This window comes from Phoca vitulina, unplaced genomic scaffold, assembly GCF_004348235.1.
Source record: "Phoca vitulina isolate PV1807 unplaced genomic scaffold, GSC_HSeal_1.0 scaffold18, whole genome shotgun sequence".
In the NCBI taxonomy this organism is placed as follows: domain Eukaryota; kingdom Metazoa; phylum Chordata; class Mammalia; order Carnivora; family Phocidae; genus Phoca; species Phoca vitulina.
In genome coordinates, this window is record NW_022589721.1 from 16,076,630 (window position 1) to 16,094,411 (window position 17,782).

Genomic DNA, 17,782 nt, shown 5'->3' on the forward strand with positions numbered 1-17,782 from the left:
AAATCAGAACTCTAAGCAAATATAAATTCATGCAAAATATGTGACTATTATACATAGTACACACAGGAAATTTATTTAAGTTTCTCAGTTGGGTTAGATTTGGGCATTATTAAACTAGATTTTTGTTATTGCTAATATGAAGTTTACCCTTTAATCATAGGTTATTTAAGTAACAAATCATTCTAAGATAATATATTTTTCATCATATAACAGAATTTAAGACAAGGAGACTTCCAATTGGCAAAGAAATCACATTCTTTTCTCTCACTACCCACAAAAAAAGAATAGTGTACACAAGCTTTTGTTTTAACACCATGTGTTCACAGCTAATTAGCAATGTTCTCTAATTTGAGTCATTTCATAATTAGAACCAATTAGCCTGGAGGGCATTTTATTTTTGTAAATAATTCCAACTATTTTAATGAACATTTCTATGTAACAGAATCATCAGGTTAATTATGAGTCACTATTACTGTCTTGTGCTTTCTAGATCTGTAACACTAGCCAGCTATATGGAACTGGAGAATGCCCTGATGGTTCTGAGTCTTTTTAAGTTGAAGATCACTTTGTACAAATGAAATCTTCTAGTATGTCAAACAAATAAATAAGATTGAAACAGACCCATGCTAATTGAATGGGAGAGAGGACATGGAGTAGCAGGTTACTCCATCCTCCAAAGGTCCCTAAGGGAACTTCAAGGAGCACGGTTCTAATTCCACATCTAGTATGACCCATTCACTTTATATACCTGCAAACAGTCCCAGAGTGGTAAAGTGATTTACTTTGGGACATTTCACTATTTAGTGGCATTTCTCTTTGTGGTACAATACAAGGGAAATCCTTGTGTACATAGGGGAGCATTAATGCTTTCAGACTTTGATAGATGTGTGGTAGGTTAACACTTAGCTTTGATGCATCTTTATTTTTTTTAATTTAATTTTATTATGTTATGTTATTCACCATGCAATGCATCATTGGTTTTTGATGTAGTGATCCACGATTCATTGTTTTCGTATAACACCCAGTGCTCCATGTAGTACGTGCCCTCTTTAATACCCATCACTGGGCTAACCCATCCCCCCCAAAAAACCCTCACTTTGTTTCCTGGAGTCCATAGTCTCTCATGGTTTGTCTCTCCCTCTGATTTCCACCCCTTCATTTTTCCCTTCCTTCTCCTAGTGTCCTCCATGCTCTTCCTTATGTTCCACAAATAAGTGAAACCATATGATAATTGACTTTCTCTACTTGACTTATTTCACTTAGCATAATCTCCACCAGTCCCATCCATGTTGATGTACATGTTGGGTATTCATCCTTTCTGATGGCTGAGTAATATTCCATTGTATATATGGACCACATCTTCTTTATCCATTCATCTGTTGAAGGGCATCTCGGCTCTTTCCACAGTTTGGCTATTGCGGACATTGCTGCTATGAACATTGGGGTGCATATGGCCCTTCTTTTCACTACATCTGTGTCTTTGAGGTAAATACCCAGGAGTGCAATTGCTGGGTCATAGGGTAGCTCTGTTTTTAATTGTTTGAGGCACCTCCACACTGTTTTCCAAAGTGGCTATACCAACTTGCATTCCCACCAACAGTGTAAGAGGGTTCCCCTTTCTCCACAACCTCACCAACATTTGTTGTTTCTTGCCCTGTCAATTTTTGCCATTCTAACTGGTGTAAGGTGGTATCTCATTGTGGTTTTGATTTGAATTTCCCTGATGGCTAATGATGATGAACATTTTTTCATGTGTCTGTTAGCCATTTGTATGTCTTCTTTGGAGAAGTGTCTGTTCATGTCTTCTGCCCATTTTTTGACTTGATTATTTGTTTTTTGGGTGTTGAGTTTGAGAAGTTCTTTATAGATCTTTGATACCAGCCCTTTATCTGTAGTGTCATTTGCAAATATCTTCTCCCATTCTGTGGGTTGCCTCTTTGTTTTATTGACTGTTTCCTTTGCTGTGCAGAAGTTTTTATCTTTTTTTTTTTTAAGATTTTATTTATTCATTTGACAGAGACAGCGAGAGAGGGAACACAAGCAGGGGGAGTGGGAGAGGGAGAAGCAGGCTTCCCGCTGAGCAGGGAGCCCGATGCGGGGCTCGATCCCAGGACCCTGGGATCATGACCTGAGCTGAAGGCAGATGCTTTAACGACTGAGCCACCAAGGTGCCCCCAGGAGTTTTTATCTTGATGAAGTCCCAAAAGTTCATTTTTGCTTTTGTTTCACTAGCCTTTGGAGATGTATCTTGAAAGAAGTTGCTGTGGCCGATTGTCAAAGAGGTTACTGCCTATGTTCTCAGCTAAGATTTTGATGGATTTCTGTCTCACATTGAGGTCTTTCATCCATTTTGAGTTTATCTTTGTGTGTGGTGTTAGAGAATGGTGGAGTTTCATTCTTCTGTATATAGCTGTCCAATTTTCCCAGCACCATTTATTGAAGAGACTGTCTTTTTTCCATTGCATATTTTTTCCTGCTTTGTCGAAGATTATTTGACCATAAAGTTGAGGGTCCATATTTGGGCTCTCTATTCTGTTCCATTGGTCTATATGTCTGTTTTTGTGCCAGTACCATGCTGGCTTGGTGATCACTGCTTTGTAATATAGCTTGAAATTGGCAACGTGATGCCCCCAGCTTTGTTTTTCTTTTTCAAAATTTCCTTGGCGATTTCGGGTCTTTTCTGATTCCATACAAATTTTAGGATTGTTTGTTCCAGCACTTTGAAAAATGTCATTGGAATTTTGATCGGGATGGCACTGAAGGTATAGATTGTTCTGGGTAGCATAGACATTCTAACAATGTTTATTCTTCTGATCCATGAGCATGGAATGTTTTCCCATCTTTTTGTGTCTTCTTCAATTTCTTTCATGAGTGTTCTGTAGTTCCTAGAGTATCGATCCTTTACCTCTTTGGTTAGGTTTATTCCGAGGTATCTTATGGTTTTTGGTGCTATTGTAAATGGAATCGTTTCTCTAATTTCTTTCTACAGTTGCATTGTTAGTGTATAAGAAAGCAACTGATTTCTGCGCATTGATTTTGTATCCTGCCACATTACTGAATTGCTGTATGAGTTCTAGTAATTTGGGGGTGGAGTATTGGATTTTCCACATAAAGTATCATGTCATCTGCGAAGAGAGAGAGTTTGACTTCTTCTTTGCCAATTTAAATACCTTTTATTTCTTTTTGTTGTCTGATTGCTGTTGCTAGGACTTCTAGTACTATGCTGAACAATAGTGGTGAGAGTGGGCATCCTTGTCGTGTTCCTGATCTTAAGGGAAAGGCTCTCAGCTTTTCCCCATTGAGGATGATATTCACTGTGGGTTTTTCATAGATGGACTTTATGAACTTGAGGAATGTTCCCTCTATCCCTATACTCTGAAGAGTTTTAATCAGGAAAGGATGCTGTATTTTGTTAAATGCTTTTTCTGCATCAATTGAGAGGACCATATGGTTCTTCTCCCTCCTCTTATTAATGTGTTCTATCACATTGATTGATTTGCGAATGTTGAACCACCCTTGCATCCCGGGGATAAATCCCACTTGGTCATGGTGGATGATCCTTTTAATGTATTGTTGGATCCTATTAGCTAGGATTTTGTTGAGAATTTTGGAATCCATATTCATCAGGGATATCGGTCTGAAATTCTCCTTTTTGATGGGATCTTTGCCTGGTTTGGGGATTAAGGTAATGCTGGCCTCATAGAATGAGTCTGGAAGCTTTCCTTCTGTTTCTATCTTTTGAAACAGCTTCAGGAGAATAGGTATTATTTCTTCGTTGAATGTTTGGTAGAATTCCCCAGGGAATCCATCAGGCCCTGGACTCTTGTTTTTTGGGAGGATTTTGATCACTTCTTCAATCTCGTTACTGGTTATTGGCCTATTCAGGTTGGCAATTTCTTTCTGTTTCAGTCTTGGGAGTTTATAGGTTTCCAGGAAGGCATCCATTTCATCCAAGTTGCTCAATTTATTGGCATATAGTTGTTGATAATAATTTCTAATAATTGTTTCTATTTCCTTGGTGTTAGTTGTGATCTCTCCCCTTTCATTCATAATTTTATTTATTTATTTATTTTTTATTATGTTATGTTAATCACCATACATTACAACATTAGCTTTTGATGTAGTGTTCCATGATTCATTGTTTGCGTATAACACCCAGTGCTCCGTGCAGAACGTGCCCTCTTTAATACCCGTCACCAGGCTAACCCATCCCCCCACCCCTCTCCCCTCTAGAACCCTCAGTTTGTTTTTCAGAGTCCATAGTCTCTCATGGTTCGTCTCCCCCTCTGCTTTCCCCCCCTTCATTCTTCCCCTCCTGCTATCTTCTTTTTTTTTTTTTTGACATATAATGTATTATTTGTTTCAGAGGTCCAGGTCTGTTTCATAATTTTATTAATTTGAGTCCTTTCTCTTTTCTTTTGGGTAAGTCTGGCCAGTGGTTTATCGATCTTTTTAATTCTTTCAAAGAAGCAGCTTCTCGTTTCGTTGATCTGATCTACCGTGTTTCTGGTTTCTAATTCATTGATCTCTGCTCTAATCTTAATTATTTCTCTTCTAATGGGTGGCTTAGGCATTGTTTGTTGCTTTTTCTCTAGTTCTTTAAGGTATAAAGTTAGTTGGTGAATTCAGGATTTTTCTATTTTTTTGAGTGAGGTTTGGATGGCTATGTATTTCCCCCTTAGGACTGCCTTTGCAGTATCCCATAGGTTTTGGACCGATGTGTTTTCATTCTCATTGGTTTCCATGAATTGTTTAAGTTCTTTGACTTCCTGGTTCACCAAAACATTCTTGAGCAGAGTGGTCTTTAGCTTCCAAGTGTTTGAATTTCTGCCAAATTTTTTCTTGTGATTGAGTTCCAGTTTTAAAGCATTATGGTCTGAGAATATGCAGGGAATAATCTCAATCTTTTGGTATCGGCTGAGACCTGAGTTGTGACTCAGTATGTGGTCTATTCTGGAGAAAGTTCCATGTGCGCTTGATAAGAGTAAGTATTCTGTTGTTTTAGGGTAGAATGTTCTGTATATATCTATGAGGTCCATCTGGTCCAGTGTGTCATTCAAAGCTCTTGTGTCTTTGTTGATTTTCTGCTTAGATGATCTGTCTATTGCTGAGAGTGGAGTATTGAGCTCTCCTACAATTAACGTATTGTTGTCAATATGACTTTTTATTTTGGTTAACAGTTGGCTTATGTAGATGACTGCTCCCATGTTGGAGACGTAGGTATTTACAATTGTTAGATCTTCTTGTTGCATAGACCCTTTAAGAATGATATAGTGCCCTTCTGTGTCTCTAACTACAGTCTTTAGTTTAAAATCTAATTTGTCTAATAAAAGAATTGCTACCCCAGCTTTCTTTTGAGGTCTGTTGGCATGGAAGATGGATCTCCATCCCTTCACTTTCAGTCTGGATGTATCTTTAGGTTCAAAATGAGTCTCTTGTAGACAGCATATGGATAGGTCCTGTCTTTTTATCCAATCTGCAACCCTGTGCCGTTTTATGGGAGCATTTAGGCCGTTCACATTGAGAGTGATTATTGAAAGATATGAATTAATTGTCATCATGTTGCCTGTGAAGACCTTGTTTTTATAGATTGTCCCTGTAAATTTCTGTTCTATATCACTCTTGGAGTCTTTCTCCTTTTATAGAACCCCCCCCTTAATATTTCTTGCAGGGCCGGCTTAGTGGTCACATATTCTTTCAGTTTCTGCCTGTCTTGGAAGCTCTGCATCTCTCCATCCATTTTAAATGACAGCCTTGCTGGGTAAAGTATTCTTGGCTGCATGTTCTTCTCATTTAGTACCCTGAATGTGCTTGCCAGGCCTTTCTGGCTTGCCAGGTCTCTGTGGATAGGTCTGGCGTTATTCTGATGTTCCTCCCTCTGTACGTAAGGAATCTCTTCCCCCTAACAGCCCTTAAGATGGTTTCCTTGGTTCTAAGATTTGTGAGTTTTACTATTATATGCCGGGGTGTTGGCCCGTTTTCCTTGATCTTGGGAGGGGTCCTCTCTGCCTCTAGAACACGAATATTTGTTTCATTCCCCAGATTAAGGAAGTTCTCAGCTACAGTTTGCTCAATATATCTTCTAGTCCTCTCTCTCCACCCCTCAGGGATCCCAAAAATTCTGACATTGGAACATTTCATGGTGTCACTTACTTCTCTGATTCTATTTTCATGGATTTTGAGTTGTTTCTCCTGGCCTCCTCTTTTCTCTTCTTATCTATTAATTGGTCTTCTAGATCACTAATTCGTTATTCTGCCTCGCTTACCCTAGCTGTTAGATTATCTGATTAGATTGGATCTCATTGATAGCATTTTTAAGTTCTGCCAGTTCAGCTTTCATTTCTGCCCTTAGAGACTCTATATTGCCATTAATTGATTTCTCCATTCTAGCTATTGTCTTCACAATTGCTACCCTGAATTCCATCTCCGACATCTTGGTATATCTGAATCCATTTGTAAATCTGTGGCATAAATCACAGTCTTTGAATCTTTCCTATTTTGGGGGTTCCTCCTCCTAGTCATTCTGTTGAGGGTTGGCTGAGAGAAAGTATAGAGTCCAAATTATTGACCACAACCCAAGCAAGATGCACCTGTTTTATAGGGACCTTAGGGTTACTGGCCTCTTCTTTTCCCAGCCTGTTTTCTGTGGGAGGGGCCTGCCGCGCTGTTATTCAGGCAACCCTGTTTGGGCAGAGTTGCCCTGCCCCCTCTGGCAGGGGATGGGCTCAGTGGAAACCGGCTTTTTGGGGCTTTTGTTCCCTGGTGGCTTTCCCTGGCAGCTTTCTGAGTCTCTTCCGCGAGTCAGAGCAGAAGAGACCGTTTCCAACCCTCTGCCTCAGAGCAGAGAGATTGCAGTCTGTTCTTCAGTGAGCTCTCCAGGTCATACTATCTCTGTTTCTGTCTGTGCTGCTATAAACTGCAGCGTCCTGTGTTGTGCGCCCCTCAGCAGCGCTCCCAGTCCTCACCTCCAGGTCAGGGCACGTCTCTGCCCTTTGTGCTTCTAAAACCGCCAGCCGCCCCCAGAGTGCACGCACGGCCCCACCGCTCTGGGTTTCCGTCAGGGGGACTGCCCTAAAGTCCTTTCCCCCTGGTACCAGTCTGCAAGTCTGTGCCCCATCCCCAGTGCAGGAGGCTATCGCTCATCGGCGGTGTAGGATCCCAAGGGCTTGGCTCCCTCCCCCTGCCATTTATCCTCCAATATCTGCCCGTGGAATCATGGCTTCCCACTTTGTACCTTGAAACCAACCGCCTGCAATATTCCGTTTGTAGAGATCCAGATCTATATTCTTACATCACAGGCTGATTTCATGGGTGTTCAGAGTGGTCTGGGAGATATCCAGCTCAATTCTGGGAACCGGTTGGAATAGGGTCCCCTACTCCTCTGCCATCTTTTTCTTGATGTATCTTTAAAAGTACTTTTGTTTTAACTTACCTTTGGAGAACCCATGGAATAGATGTTTGGAAAGAGAGAATATAAAAGCTATGGAAGGCTCTCTTGTTTTCAGTTATGGTAAGGGACTTTTAAGAATGTTTACATTATAACCCTTTCATGAGGATGGTGCCAAAAGTGAAGAAGGAAGCCCCTTCTCCTCCCAAAGCCAAAGCTTAGAAGGCCAAGAAACTGGTGCTGAAAGTTGTCCCCTCCCCCACACACACACAAACATCCACAAAAGATTCACATGTCCCCTACCTTCTGAGGGCCTAAGGTGCTGCATTTCTGCAGGCAGCCCAAATATCCTTGAAAGAGCGCCCCTAGAAGAAACAAGCTTGACTACTATGCCATCATCAAGTTCCCTCTGACCACCAAGTCAGCCATGAGGAAAATAGAAGACAACATACTTGTCTTCATTGTAGATGTCAAGGCCAGGAGGTACTAGATCAAACAGGCTGTGAAGGAGCTCTATGACATTGTCGTGGCCAAGGTTAGTACCTTGATCAAGCCCAGTGGAGAGAAGAAGGCATATGTTTGGCTCCTGACTATGATGCTTTGAATGTTGCTGACAAAATTGGGATCACTAAACTGAGTCCAGCTGTTGGATCTAAATATAAATATTTTCACTATAAAAAAAAGAATGTTTACATTATATCGAGGAGTTGTCAACTCTTAATGTTTTGTATTTCATGCTGATTAAGAAACACACCAACTTCTGCTTCACAGAAAAGACTTTTATGATAGCACACTCCAGAATTTATAAGGCTCCATAATTAGCAAACTAGGGATTATTTTGTAGGGATAAATGGATGTATATAGATGGATGCTTCGATGGATGAATGAATAGGCTCCAATTTAAGAAAGAGAAACAATTCTAGGTGTTTGAAATTCTGGGCCCAAATCACTTAGTATTAATATTATTATTATTATTTTAGAAATAATGCATATAAAATCCCTGACACTTAGTAGCATTCAATGAAGAGCAGCTATTCCTGAAGGATGTCAATATTACCTTCTCCATCTCACCTTTTCTAAACCTCTAATGCTTAACACTTGATTATTTGTAGCCATCTATTATTTTCTTGCTCTTCTGAATATTTTCATTTTGCCTCTAGCCAGAGTATAAATCTTAAAATAGAAACCAGGTCATGGTCTTCGTTTACAACTACCTCCTTCTACCCCACAGTATCTAATAAATTCAAATGAACAGGTCAAGTTCTCAAGAAACACTTGATAGAAATTAAATAGAATGTCATCTATTTGAATTTTGTCGTGTTTTTTCTTAAAACGTTGTTTTGTATATATTGTATTCCATAGGTGGTATTGATAATAGACAAGTTATATATATATATATCTTACCTTTACCTAATTATAATTTGTATTTTAAAATTACAGTTTTATAATTACAATTATATTAATTATATTTCAAAGTATAACCTATGTAATAATGGTACTCCAAATATATGACCAATTAAATATCGTGGAATTTATTTCTGAAAGCAAAAGTGCCTGTAGGCTTTAAGTCTACCGGTAATAAATCTTTACTTTGGGGCATGAAAGAAAAGCAATTAAACAGAGCACTCTCTGTGGTAACTTCCAGCCTGTAGTAGACAAAGGGGAATTTATAGAAGTCAATAATTAAAGAGTTCTTTGTAAGGCTACTAAGAACAAAGTTGTGGCTTTTGTTAGAATCTAGAAGTCTACAAAGGATTGCTAAATAGATTTTCAGTCTGCCCACTTATTGAAGAATTTGATTACGTTGAAGTGGATAATATTAGATTAGATCTCAAGAATGTGATTGGAAACTTACTTGCTCTTTTGGGTTATTAACTGTTTGAGTCCAAAGCAAGAGAGAAGCTTCAAGTCTTCAGTTTTCAATTTAGAAGTCACAAACTGGCAACATAATCTTGATTTACATCTGTACCCCAATACCGAGCAAAAGGGGACATGTAATGTGTAAGTTTTGGATTATTCCAGGAGTAATTATCATATAAGAGTGATTAGTAGTTTATAGGTCAGCATTCCCTGGCAAATTCAGCAGTGGTTCAAAAAATGCCAGATGATGGGAAAACTCTAAATATTCAGTCCTTAAAGAAAATAGATTCTTTTTAAACCAAAGTTGAGTGGAGGAGAGATTAATGGATTTAGGGATACAGTAACTACTATATCAAAGTTGCTCACATTTGTAATAAAAACAGCTTGTGTTCAGTAATGCGAGATGTTATAGATAGCGAAGAGTCCCTAGTGGGACTAAGCCAATAAATTGGCTTAATTTAGCCGTCAAAACACACATGGGAAGAAACTTAACAACTGTGTTTCTCCTTTCTGTTCTTCTCTCTCCTAAGAATTTTCATCTACCTTTTCTGATACCTGATGAAATTATAATGCTGCCAGAGATGATCTTAGAAATATTTTGAGCTTCTGGCGTGTGATCACGTTCTTAGTGTCTTTCTTTCCCATTTCAGATCTAACACTTTTATGATTATCCAACTGACTTTTGTTTAGTCCTCTGCTATGTAAATAAAGACAAATACAAGTTATGTTACAGAGTTTTTTTATAACATGACTTACTGAGTTAAAGCTTTTATGTAGGAATCAACAGTAGACTAGTCAATGATGCTATAGAAACAAGTGTTTTTAAAACTGTAAGAAAATAATCATGTTTTCCTATGATTATATACTTTAATCCTTAAAATGATAATAGTAGCTAATATTTATTGCATGCCTGCGATGGACCAGGCAGTGTGTGCTTTTCTGAGATTATCTTGTTTAATCTTCCAATAACCACAGGAAGAGACACATATTATCCATACTTTATAGATTCAGAAACTGAGACTTGAAGAAGTTAGAGAGGGATCCCCTTTCAAAAAGTGAGGAAAATAAGATATGAGACTGTATCTGACTTGCACAGAGATACCTGCTTACCATGCTAAGCTCTCTTCCACTGGGTCAGGCTGATCATTAAGGAACTTAAAGCAGAGGAGGGAGTTTGGTCTGTGTGTATGCCCTGTCTGTTCCCTGACATGTTCAGAGACACCATTATTTCAGTTCTGACCTTGAAAGTAAATGCAATCAAAATGTTCCCCCACAAAGTATGCCTACACCTAAACATTTTAATGACTACCAATAGGTACAATGGCTGTTAATTTTCATCTCTTCATTGAATTAGTGCCATTATGGTTTCCCTTAAATTCAATAAATTGAAAGCAAGTAAAAACACCATGTTAAATAGCTGGGAAGGAGTAGATGCTTAATAAATCTTAGCTTTGAGATGGGGTCAATAAAAGTTAAACACCAAATTAAAGCAGAAGGTGGCCAACGTCCTCCGTGCTCTTTCTCCAGTATTCCTGTGCCATGTAAATCTCTCTAAATATTTGTATAATTTTAGGTATAGCTTGACTTCAAATTACAAGCTTAGTTATGCTATGCTGGAGAAAAATCAGAGGATAAAATGTGGTAATGAGTGGAAAGTTGAGCCAGGCTACATTTTTATTCTCATTCACAGATCACAGTGACTCAACGGATGAGAAATATTTTAATCTTATTTTCATGCTAACATTTGACCCCAAATGACTTGCCTTTTGTGTTACACTCAGAGCAAAAGGTCCAGTAATGAAAAACGAGCCTTTGTAATTGGCTAAGCATTCCCTTGGAAGGTATTATAAAAGGTGAAAGTAGGAGCTCATGCATCCCTTTCCTCTCGCTCTCTTTCGCACATGGATTTTTTATAATGTTCAGTTAGAAAGGAAAGAAGTTACGAAAAGTAAAAAGAGTCTGACTCTTGCTCATTTTGAACTGCATTGTCTTGCATTTTCAGACACTCAAATATAAAATCCTTTGACATGTCTGTACTGTTTCCTACATAATTTCTCTACCAATATGTATGTCATTGCCTTTGGAATAAAAGCCAGAGGGTTTTTTTAATCAAGCCCCGGAAATGTGCCTTGGAAAGAAGTCCCTAAATAATGGCTGAGGAATCTAAGCTATTACGAATGCAATACAATTATGAATAAATTTGTTGTATTCACACACACAAACACAAAAGGCTGCTGACTTCATCAAACTTGAAAAAGAAAAGGCAACCCACAAGCATTCCTCAAATGATAGTATTGACTTCATTCAGCACTTAGTAGGCATTCAGCCCCTTGAATAAATAAGATGAACTCATAAGGATCCCAATAACTCAATGGGACATAAGTTTAGCCAAAGGTGTGTATGTAGACCTCATAGTGTTTTAGGCGATTAGGTGGTAAATGTTTATTTGAAAAACTTCAAGAAAGCCTGGTCCTTACTGGGGCTAATGAAAGTCCTTTCCTTTACATACATCTTTCCATTCAATAAAATGCTTTCACACTGAGGGGTCTATTCAGAAATGGGGAATTTCTTAATGGATGAATGACTTAGATTGAACTGGATCTATCTAATACTGTCATAATGGGCCCCATTTAATAAATGCCCCAGACAAATGGCATCGTAAAGTTAGTTAGGCTGGGGTATCCGCATTTTAAACATTAGACCAAAGATCCTTTCACTGCAAAATGAACTACAAGAAAATGAAACATGCTATTCAAATCCCAACCAGACCTCCAATTTCAACATGTGCTTACATTTCTTAGGTTCTTTGTTCCCAGGTCCCAATCTGCAGAATGGGGTTGGCATTACTTATTATATATACCTCATAGTGGTGATCTAAAGATTGTATGATACGAGCAAAGTCCTTAAGATAGTGCCTGGCACATTGTAGTTTTTCAACAAATGCCCACTGCTATTGTTGCCATTATTTGCTTAGATTTTTCTCAACCAAAGTATTAAGCAGATACGATTATTGTGGAAACAAACTACTGTTATATATCTGCCCTCAGTATGCATTACTTTTTTTTTTTTTTTAAGATTTTATTTATTTATTTGAGAGAGAGAATGAGACAGAGAGAAGAGAGCATGAGAGGGGGGAGGGTCAGAGGGAGAAGCAGGCTCCCCGCTGAGCAGGGAGCCTGATGCGGGACTCGATCCGGGGACTCCAGGATCATGACCTGAGCCGAAGGCAGTGGCTTAACCAACTGAGCCACCCAGGCGCCCCAGTATGCATTACTTTTATTTAGATTCTACTCTTTTGGCCTTTGTATTATATTCTTCTGCACCTTAAAGAATTCAATAATGAAAGGGCTGTACATGCTCCATTAAAATAATATTTAGGGGCACCTGTGTGGCTCAGCTGATTAAGCATGACCTCATGTGGCTCAGGTTATGATCTCAGGGTCGTGAGATTGAGCCCCGCATTGGGTTCTGCACTCAGCATGGAGTCTGCTTGTCCTTCTCCCTCTGCTCCTCCCCCTGCTCATTCTCACTCAAATAAATAAATAAATAAATAAAATCTTTAAATAATAATACTTATTATTTATAATAACTATATTCTAGGCACTGTTATACATATTTCCCTACATTAACTCATTTTACTGTTATACCTACTATTATTACACTAATGAATAGCTATTATTAAAGAGCCACTATTATTATATTGATTTTACAGATGAAAACTTGGACTTGAACACATTACATAATTTGTTCAAAATGACTTAGTTTGTGAGAGGAGGATTCAAGGCTTACACCCAGGCAGTCTAGCTCCATAGCTTTCTCACCCCTATGGTCCTTGAAATGCTTCTGTTGCTATCGTTCATAAAAATCAGCATCCACATTCCTTAAAAATGTTTTAATTTGAAAAACCTATTTTTTCTTGGTCCAAAAACCTTAAAACCTGAATTTTTTAATTTTATTTTGTTGTATGTTTGCCCTCCACAGACTCCGATATCCTACCTATTGGGAACTTTTTTCTTTAATCTGGAGAAAAAAGAGAGGCGAGCCATGCACATATTTCTTCAAACAACTCAATAGTTGTATATAGAAAAAAGCCAACAGAAAAAACACGATGCCTTAATTCATGGATCTGCTTTCAAAATTTAAGCTTTACTTTACTCATCTTGCAAACCTCACTTGGGAAAGCATATTTGCAGCAAAGCACAGTTCTTACATATTACAAGAGAAAGCTTGATTTTATTCTCTTTACTGTCAGATAGAGCAGGCTCTTCTGTTATGCTGCATGCATTGTGAGTAACTATTTTGTAGTACTTTCTACTTAGGTATTCTCATTTTCATCTACGGGACCCCTGACAGGGATGAGTAGTATTTGGGGGACAAAATAAGGCACCAAGAAAGGTTCTAGCACTTGCTGAAAACACCACTTGCTAAAGGAAGTTTGTAGATTTAAAATGAAAAGATTCCATCCTTCTCCTAGCTCTGTAATCGGTGACACTTGTAATACTCAAAAATAATATCAGAAGAAACATAATATTAGGATTGGTTGGGTCATGAAGCTAATGTCAGCCCTTAATAATATTATAATGATGTTCCTGTATATTTCAAAATGTACACTGGGTTTTGCCAACATACATGAGTAGAACAAGACTAATATTTATGGCATGATCAATGGCTTAAATAAAAATACATCAGCACAGATTCTCACAATACTATTTGTGAATTTGTCACAACACTTACAATGTTGTAAACAGCATTCACGTGCCTACCTTTCGCTCCCAGTAAGATCTCTGAGGGCAGGATTTTGGTTTTGTTCATTTTCATATTCTAAAGTTTGATGTAGTATCTGGCTTGCATTACACACTAAAGAAAAATTTGTTGAATGTATGCATAAGCAATTGAAGTCAGAATTAATTTGACAAGGTTTCATGAATCCCTACTCCCTCCCACATACGATGGGGACACAAAGATGAAGAAGTGGTTCTCTGTCCCTTGAAGAGCTCACAGTCTAAGGAGGAGTTAATATAAATAATCACACTGTATGGTGGGAGACGTGCCAGGAAAGAGCTACGTGGGGTGTTGTGGGGTGGCAGAGGCCTGGTCATGACCATGAGGGCAGAACGGGGCGAGTTTCAACAGGGGTGCTAAGATCCTTCAGGCAGAGATGAGAAGTTGTGATAAATACGGGAGTTCAGAGGTTGGATGGAGTAACTATAGACAAAATCTTAAATCACTGTGTGTCTGAGGAACAAAATCAATTTGATGTTGTTAGAATGACTTTATTTACTGTAAAGTTATGTTACAAATGTATCAGTTCTATTACGTGATACAGGATATGAAATCATAATTATAGACGGAGTGTACCTATTTTTTATTGAATGACAATTTTGTTTTAAATTGCAGTTCCAGTTACAGATGTTTGATATTATCTGTTCCACATCATGGGCCAATAGAGACAAATGCTGTGAACTTCCAGGCCTGGTAAGAATTCTTCTTTTATTGGTAGGTCTGTTCTTTATTGAAATGTTCTAAAGTTGTATTTGATTTTCTCTGAAAATTAAATGCTAGTTCATAAAACTCATAACAAGGCAATTCATTGTGATGATAATGAAAATCAGAAGAGGTTAAGAAGGAGGCGTGTCTGACATCAGCAGGACACACTGACATGCGTGGCGGGAGTTGCACACCTCCAGGGGGTGCCATCTACACGGAGTCCAGAGGTTCTCAAACTTCCTGGTTCAGGAAACCTTTGGTGTTGCAATAATTTTTTTCATGGTACCACTAAGCCAAAAAAATGCCAAACAATTCCATATATGAATCCATTAGGTCCAAAAATCTTAAGTGTTTATGCTCTAAGAACTCAGTAGCCATATGAAAAAATAATACACATGAATTGAAAGAAGAAAATGGGATTGTTATTTTATTCCTAAATAACCAGAATAACTTAGGAATGGGATGGATGAGCCTGTCAGGAGTTCCCAATTTTTCATACGTTGGAATCTGATTGGACGTTGCCACCTCACTTCTTTTTCCACATTGATTTTTTCCATGGTAGTTGTTTTCCATCACAGCAACTGCCAGAACCCCAGATTTGCAAGTATATGACATCATCAGAAAAGTATTTCAATATCTAATGTTAAGATCATGATCTACCTTGAGCTAGTGGTTCATAAGAAGTCCAATGGGTGCCGAATATTGCTAATTCTCTTGAGGTTTTAAAATGTTCATGGTGCCCCTGTAAGTTTGCTAAGGTGCCCCAAGGCATCATGGGACACAGTTCTGAAATCGTAGTCATAATCTGTGTAACCTGTGTGATGTTACAGAAAATCAATCTTTTCATCATTATTACTACCAAGTATAACCCAAGCAGGGGGGGTTCCTATAATGAGCTGAAAGCTTTGACTGTTGTCCAACATTTAGAGAAAAGTGTATATAGTATACATGGGCCCTCTGCTCAACATTTCCTGGGTTTCCGTTGTGAACGTTTCAGAGACCGAGATTATTTTCCACTTGATCATTTAATTATCATCCGTGCTCTATTCAGTTCCAGCTTTACTTTTCCCCTGATTCTTAAAAAGTGAAGCTTATTTTCTCCCTGTCCAACGGGACTGGTGAACCCTGTGAAGGTCTGCAGTTTCTTATCCCGGTGCAGACTTCTTTTTGGCCGGTACTTCAAATGGGATAGCCACAAATTGCGTGATAGCTGTTAGCAGGTGCTCTGTCTTCATACCCCAGTTACTCATCCAGAGATGTTAGACTGATGTTCATAATCTATCTTGTAATGTCATGTGGCAACGAAATTGTGCAAGAGAAGAAAAATGAGCTCCTATCCCAAAGCTTTAGATGGATGCTGTTGGTGTTTCCTTATGTTCAACCACAGAGCGTGAGTCATAAGGAAAGTTGTTACAGGGACTTGATGATGCGTTTAAGCACTGTTTTTATTTTGTTTTATGTGTTTTAGTGTAGATGCAGTTGTTCTGATCGACTATTCCAACATGTTTTTTTTAATCCTTTGAAATAGAAATAAGAAAGTGTTCAAGACCTTTAGTTCATAGAGTACTCCTACTCAAACTGAATGAAATAGTAACCAGAATCTTTTATACCCACTTCTGCCTTCCTTTCTTCACCTGCATCCCCAAGCTCATTTTATCAACATCCTTTGGTAATGATGATTATCAATGACTCACTAGACACTCATTCATTTTTCTTTAAGGAAAATATTTTGTGGGCAGGAGAGAATATTCTTTGCCTTTCCACACCAATGTTCACTTGAAAGTTTTTTTTTTAAGTGTCTTAAAGTGTTTTCTTTGAGTCCATAAAGCTATTTGTATAGGTTGTCCTGTTAACAGTTATGCTATTTTTTTTTTCTCCCTTCAGAGGGATGAGGAGACTTGCCCAGAGCTACCACATTCCTGCTCCTGTTCTGAAGTCAATACCGGGACTCTGGGACCAGCAGGCCCACCAGTAAGTCTTGCCTCATTCAGACTTAAATGTTCTTTAATAATATTCATAGCTATCACTTGTGTGTCTAATATGTGCTTGCCACTGTGCTAAACACGTACTTAATCCTATGAGCAAACCAAAGCACAGAGATGTTAAGAAACTTGCCTAAAGAGGGGCGCCTGGGTGGCTCAGTCAGTTAAGCGTCGGCTTTTGGCTCAGGTCATGATCCCAGGGTCCTGGGATCGAGCCCCACGTTGGGCCCCTTGCTCAGTGGGGAATCTGCTTCTCCCTTTCCCTATACCCGCCACCCCCCACTTGTGCTCTCTGGCTCTCAGGTCATGATCTCACGGTGTCGGGAGATTGAGCCTTACATCAGGAGTCTGCTTGAGATTCTCTCTCTCCCTCTGCCCCTCCCCTCCATGCTCTCTCTCTCTCTCAAAAATAAACAAATAAAAATCTTAAAAAAATAAAATCTAAGCTTTTAGCCACAAGGCTGTATAGACTTCTTTAAAAAAAAAAAAAAAGATTTTATTTATTTATTTGAGAGAGAGAGAGCACAAATGGGGGAAGAGGCAGAGGGAGAGGGAATTTCAAGCAGACTCCACGCCCAGCATGGAGCCCAACTTGGGGCTTGATCTCAAGACCCTGAGATCATGAGCTGAGCTGAAACCAAGAGTCAACCGACTGAGCCACCCTGCGCCCCTGTGGTTGTTATTTTAAATAAGACTCCCTTTGTGTTGGTAAGATGGAGCAATTTTTCATTTGTCTCTGAGTCATTTAAATTCCTTTCTATATAAATACCTGTTTATAAACTTTTCTGGGATTTTGTTGTGCAGATTTTTTACTTATTAGTTTCTAAGTGGTTTTATGTATTCTGGAAACTAATCCTTTATTAATGATATGGTTTGCAAATATCATTTCCTGGTCTGTGGCTTCTTTATTGTTTATGGGACTTTTTATTGTCTAGAAATTTTAAATCCAATGTAGTTAAATTTAATATTTCTGTGAGCTATCATTTTTTATGTTTGTCTTTATTCCTTCTTTTTAGCCACAGTTCACTTAGAAGTGTCTTTTTAAATTTCCGATCATATGTGCAAT

General features: G+C 38.5%; 1 protein-coding gene across 1 annotated transcript in view; it reads left to right on the plus strand.

The window, feature by feature from the left end:
• Positions 1-17,782, plus strand: part of COL14A1 (collagen type XIV alpha 1 chain) — a 209,517-nt gene that overhangs the window by 131,016 nt on the left and 60,719 nt on the right. Inside the window, exons 35-36 of the mRNA XM_032415699.1 lie at positions 14,645-14,722; positions 16,619-16,705. Coding sequence (XP_032271590.1) covers positions 14,645-14,722; positions 16,619-16,705 — 165 coding nt within the window. The remainder of the gene's footprint in view (positions 1-14,644; positions 14,723-16,618; positions 16,706-17,782) is intronic.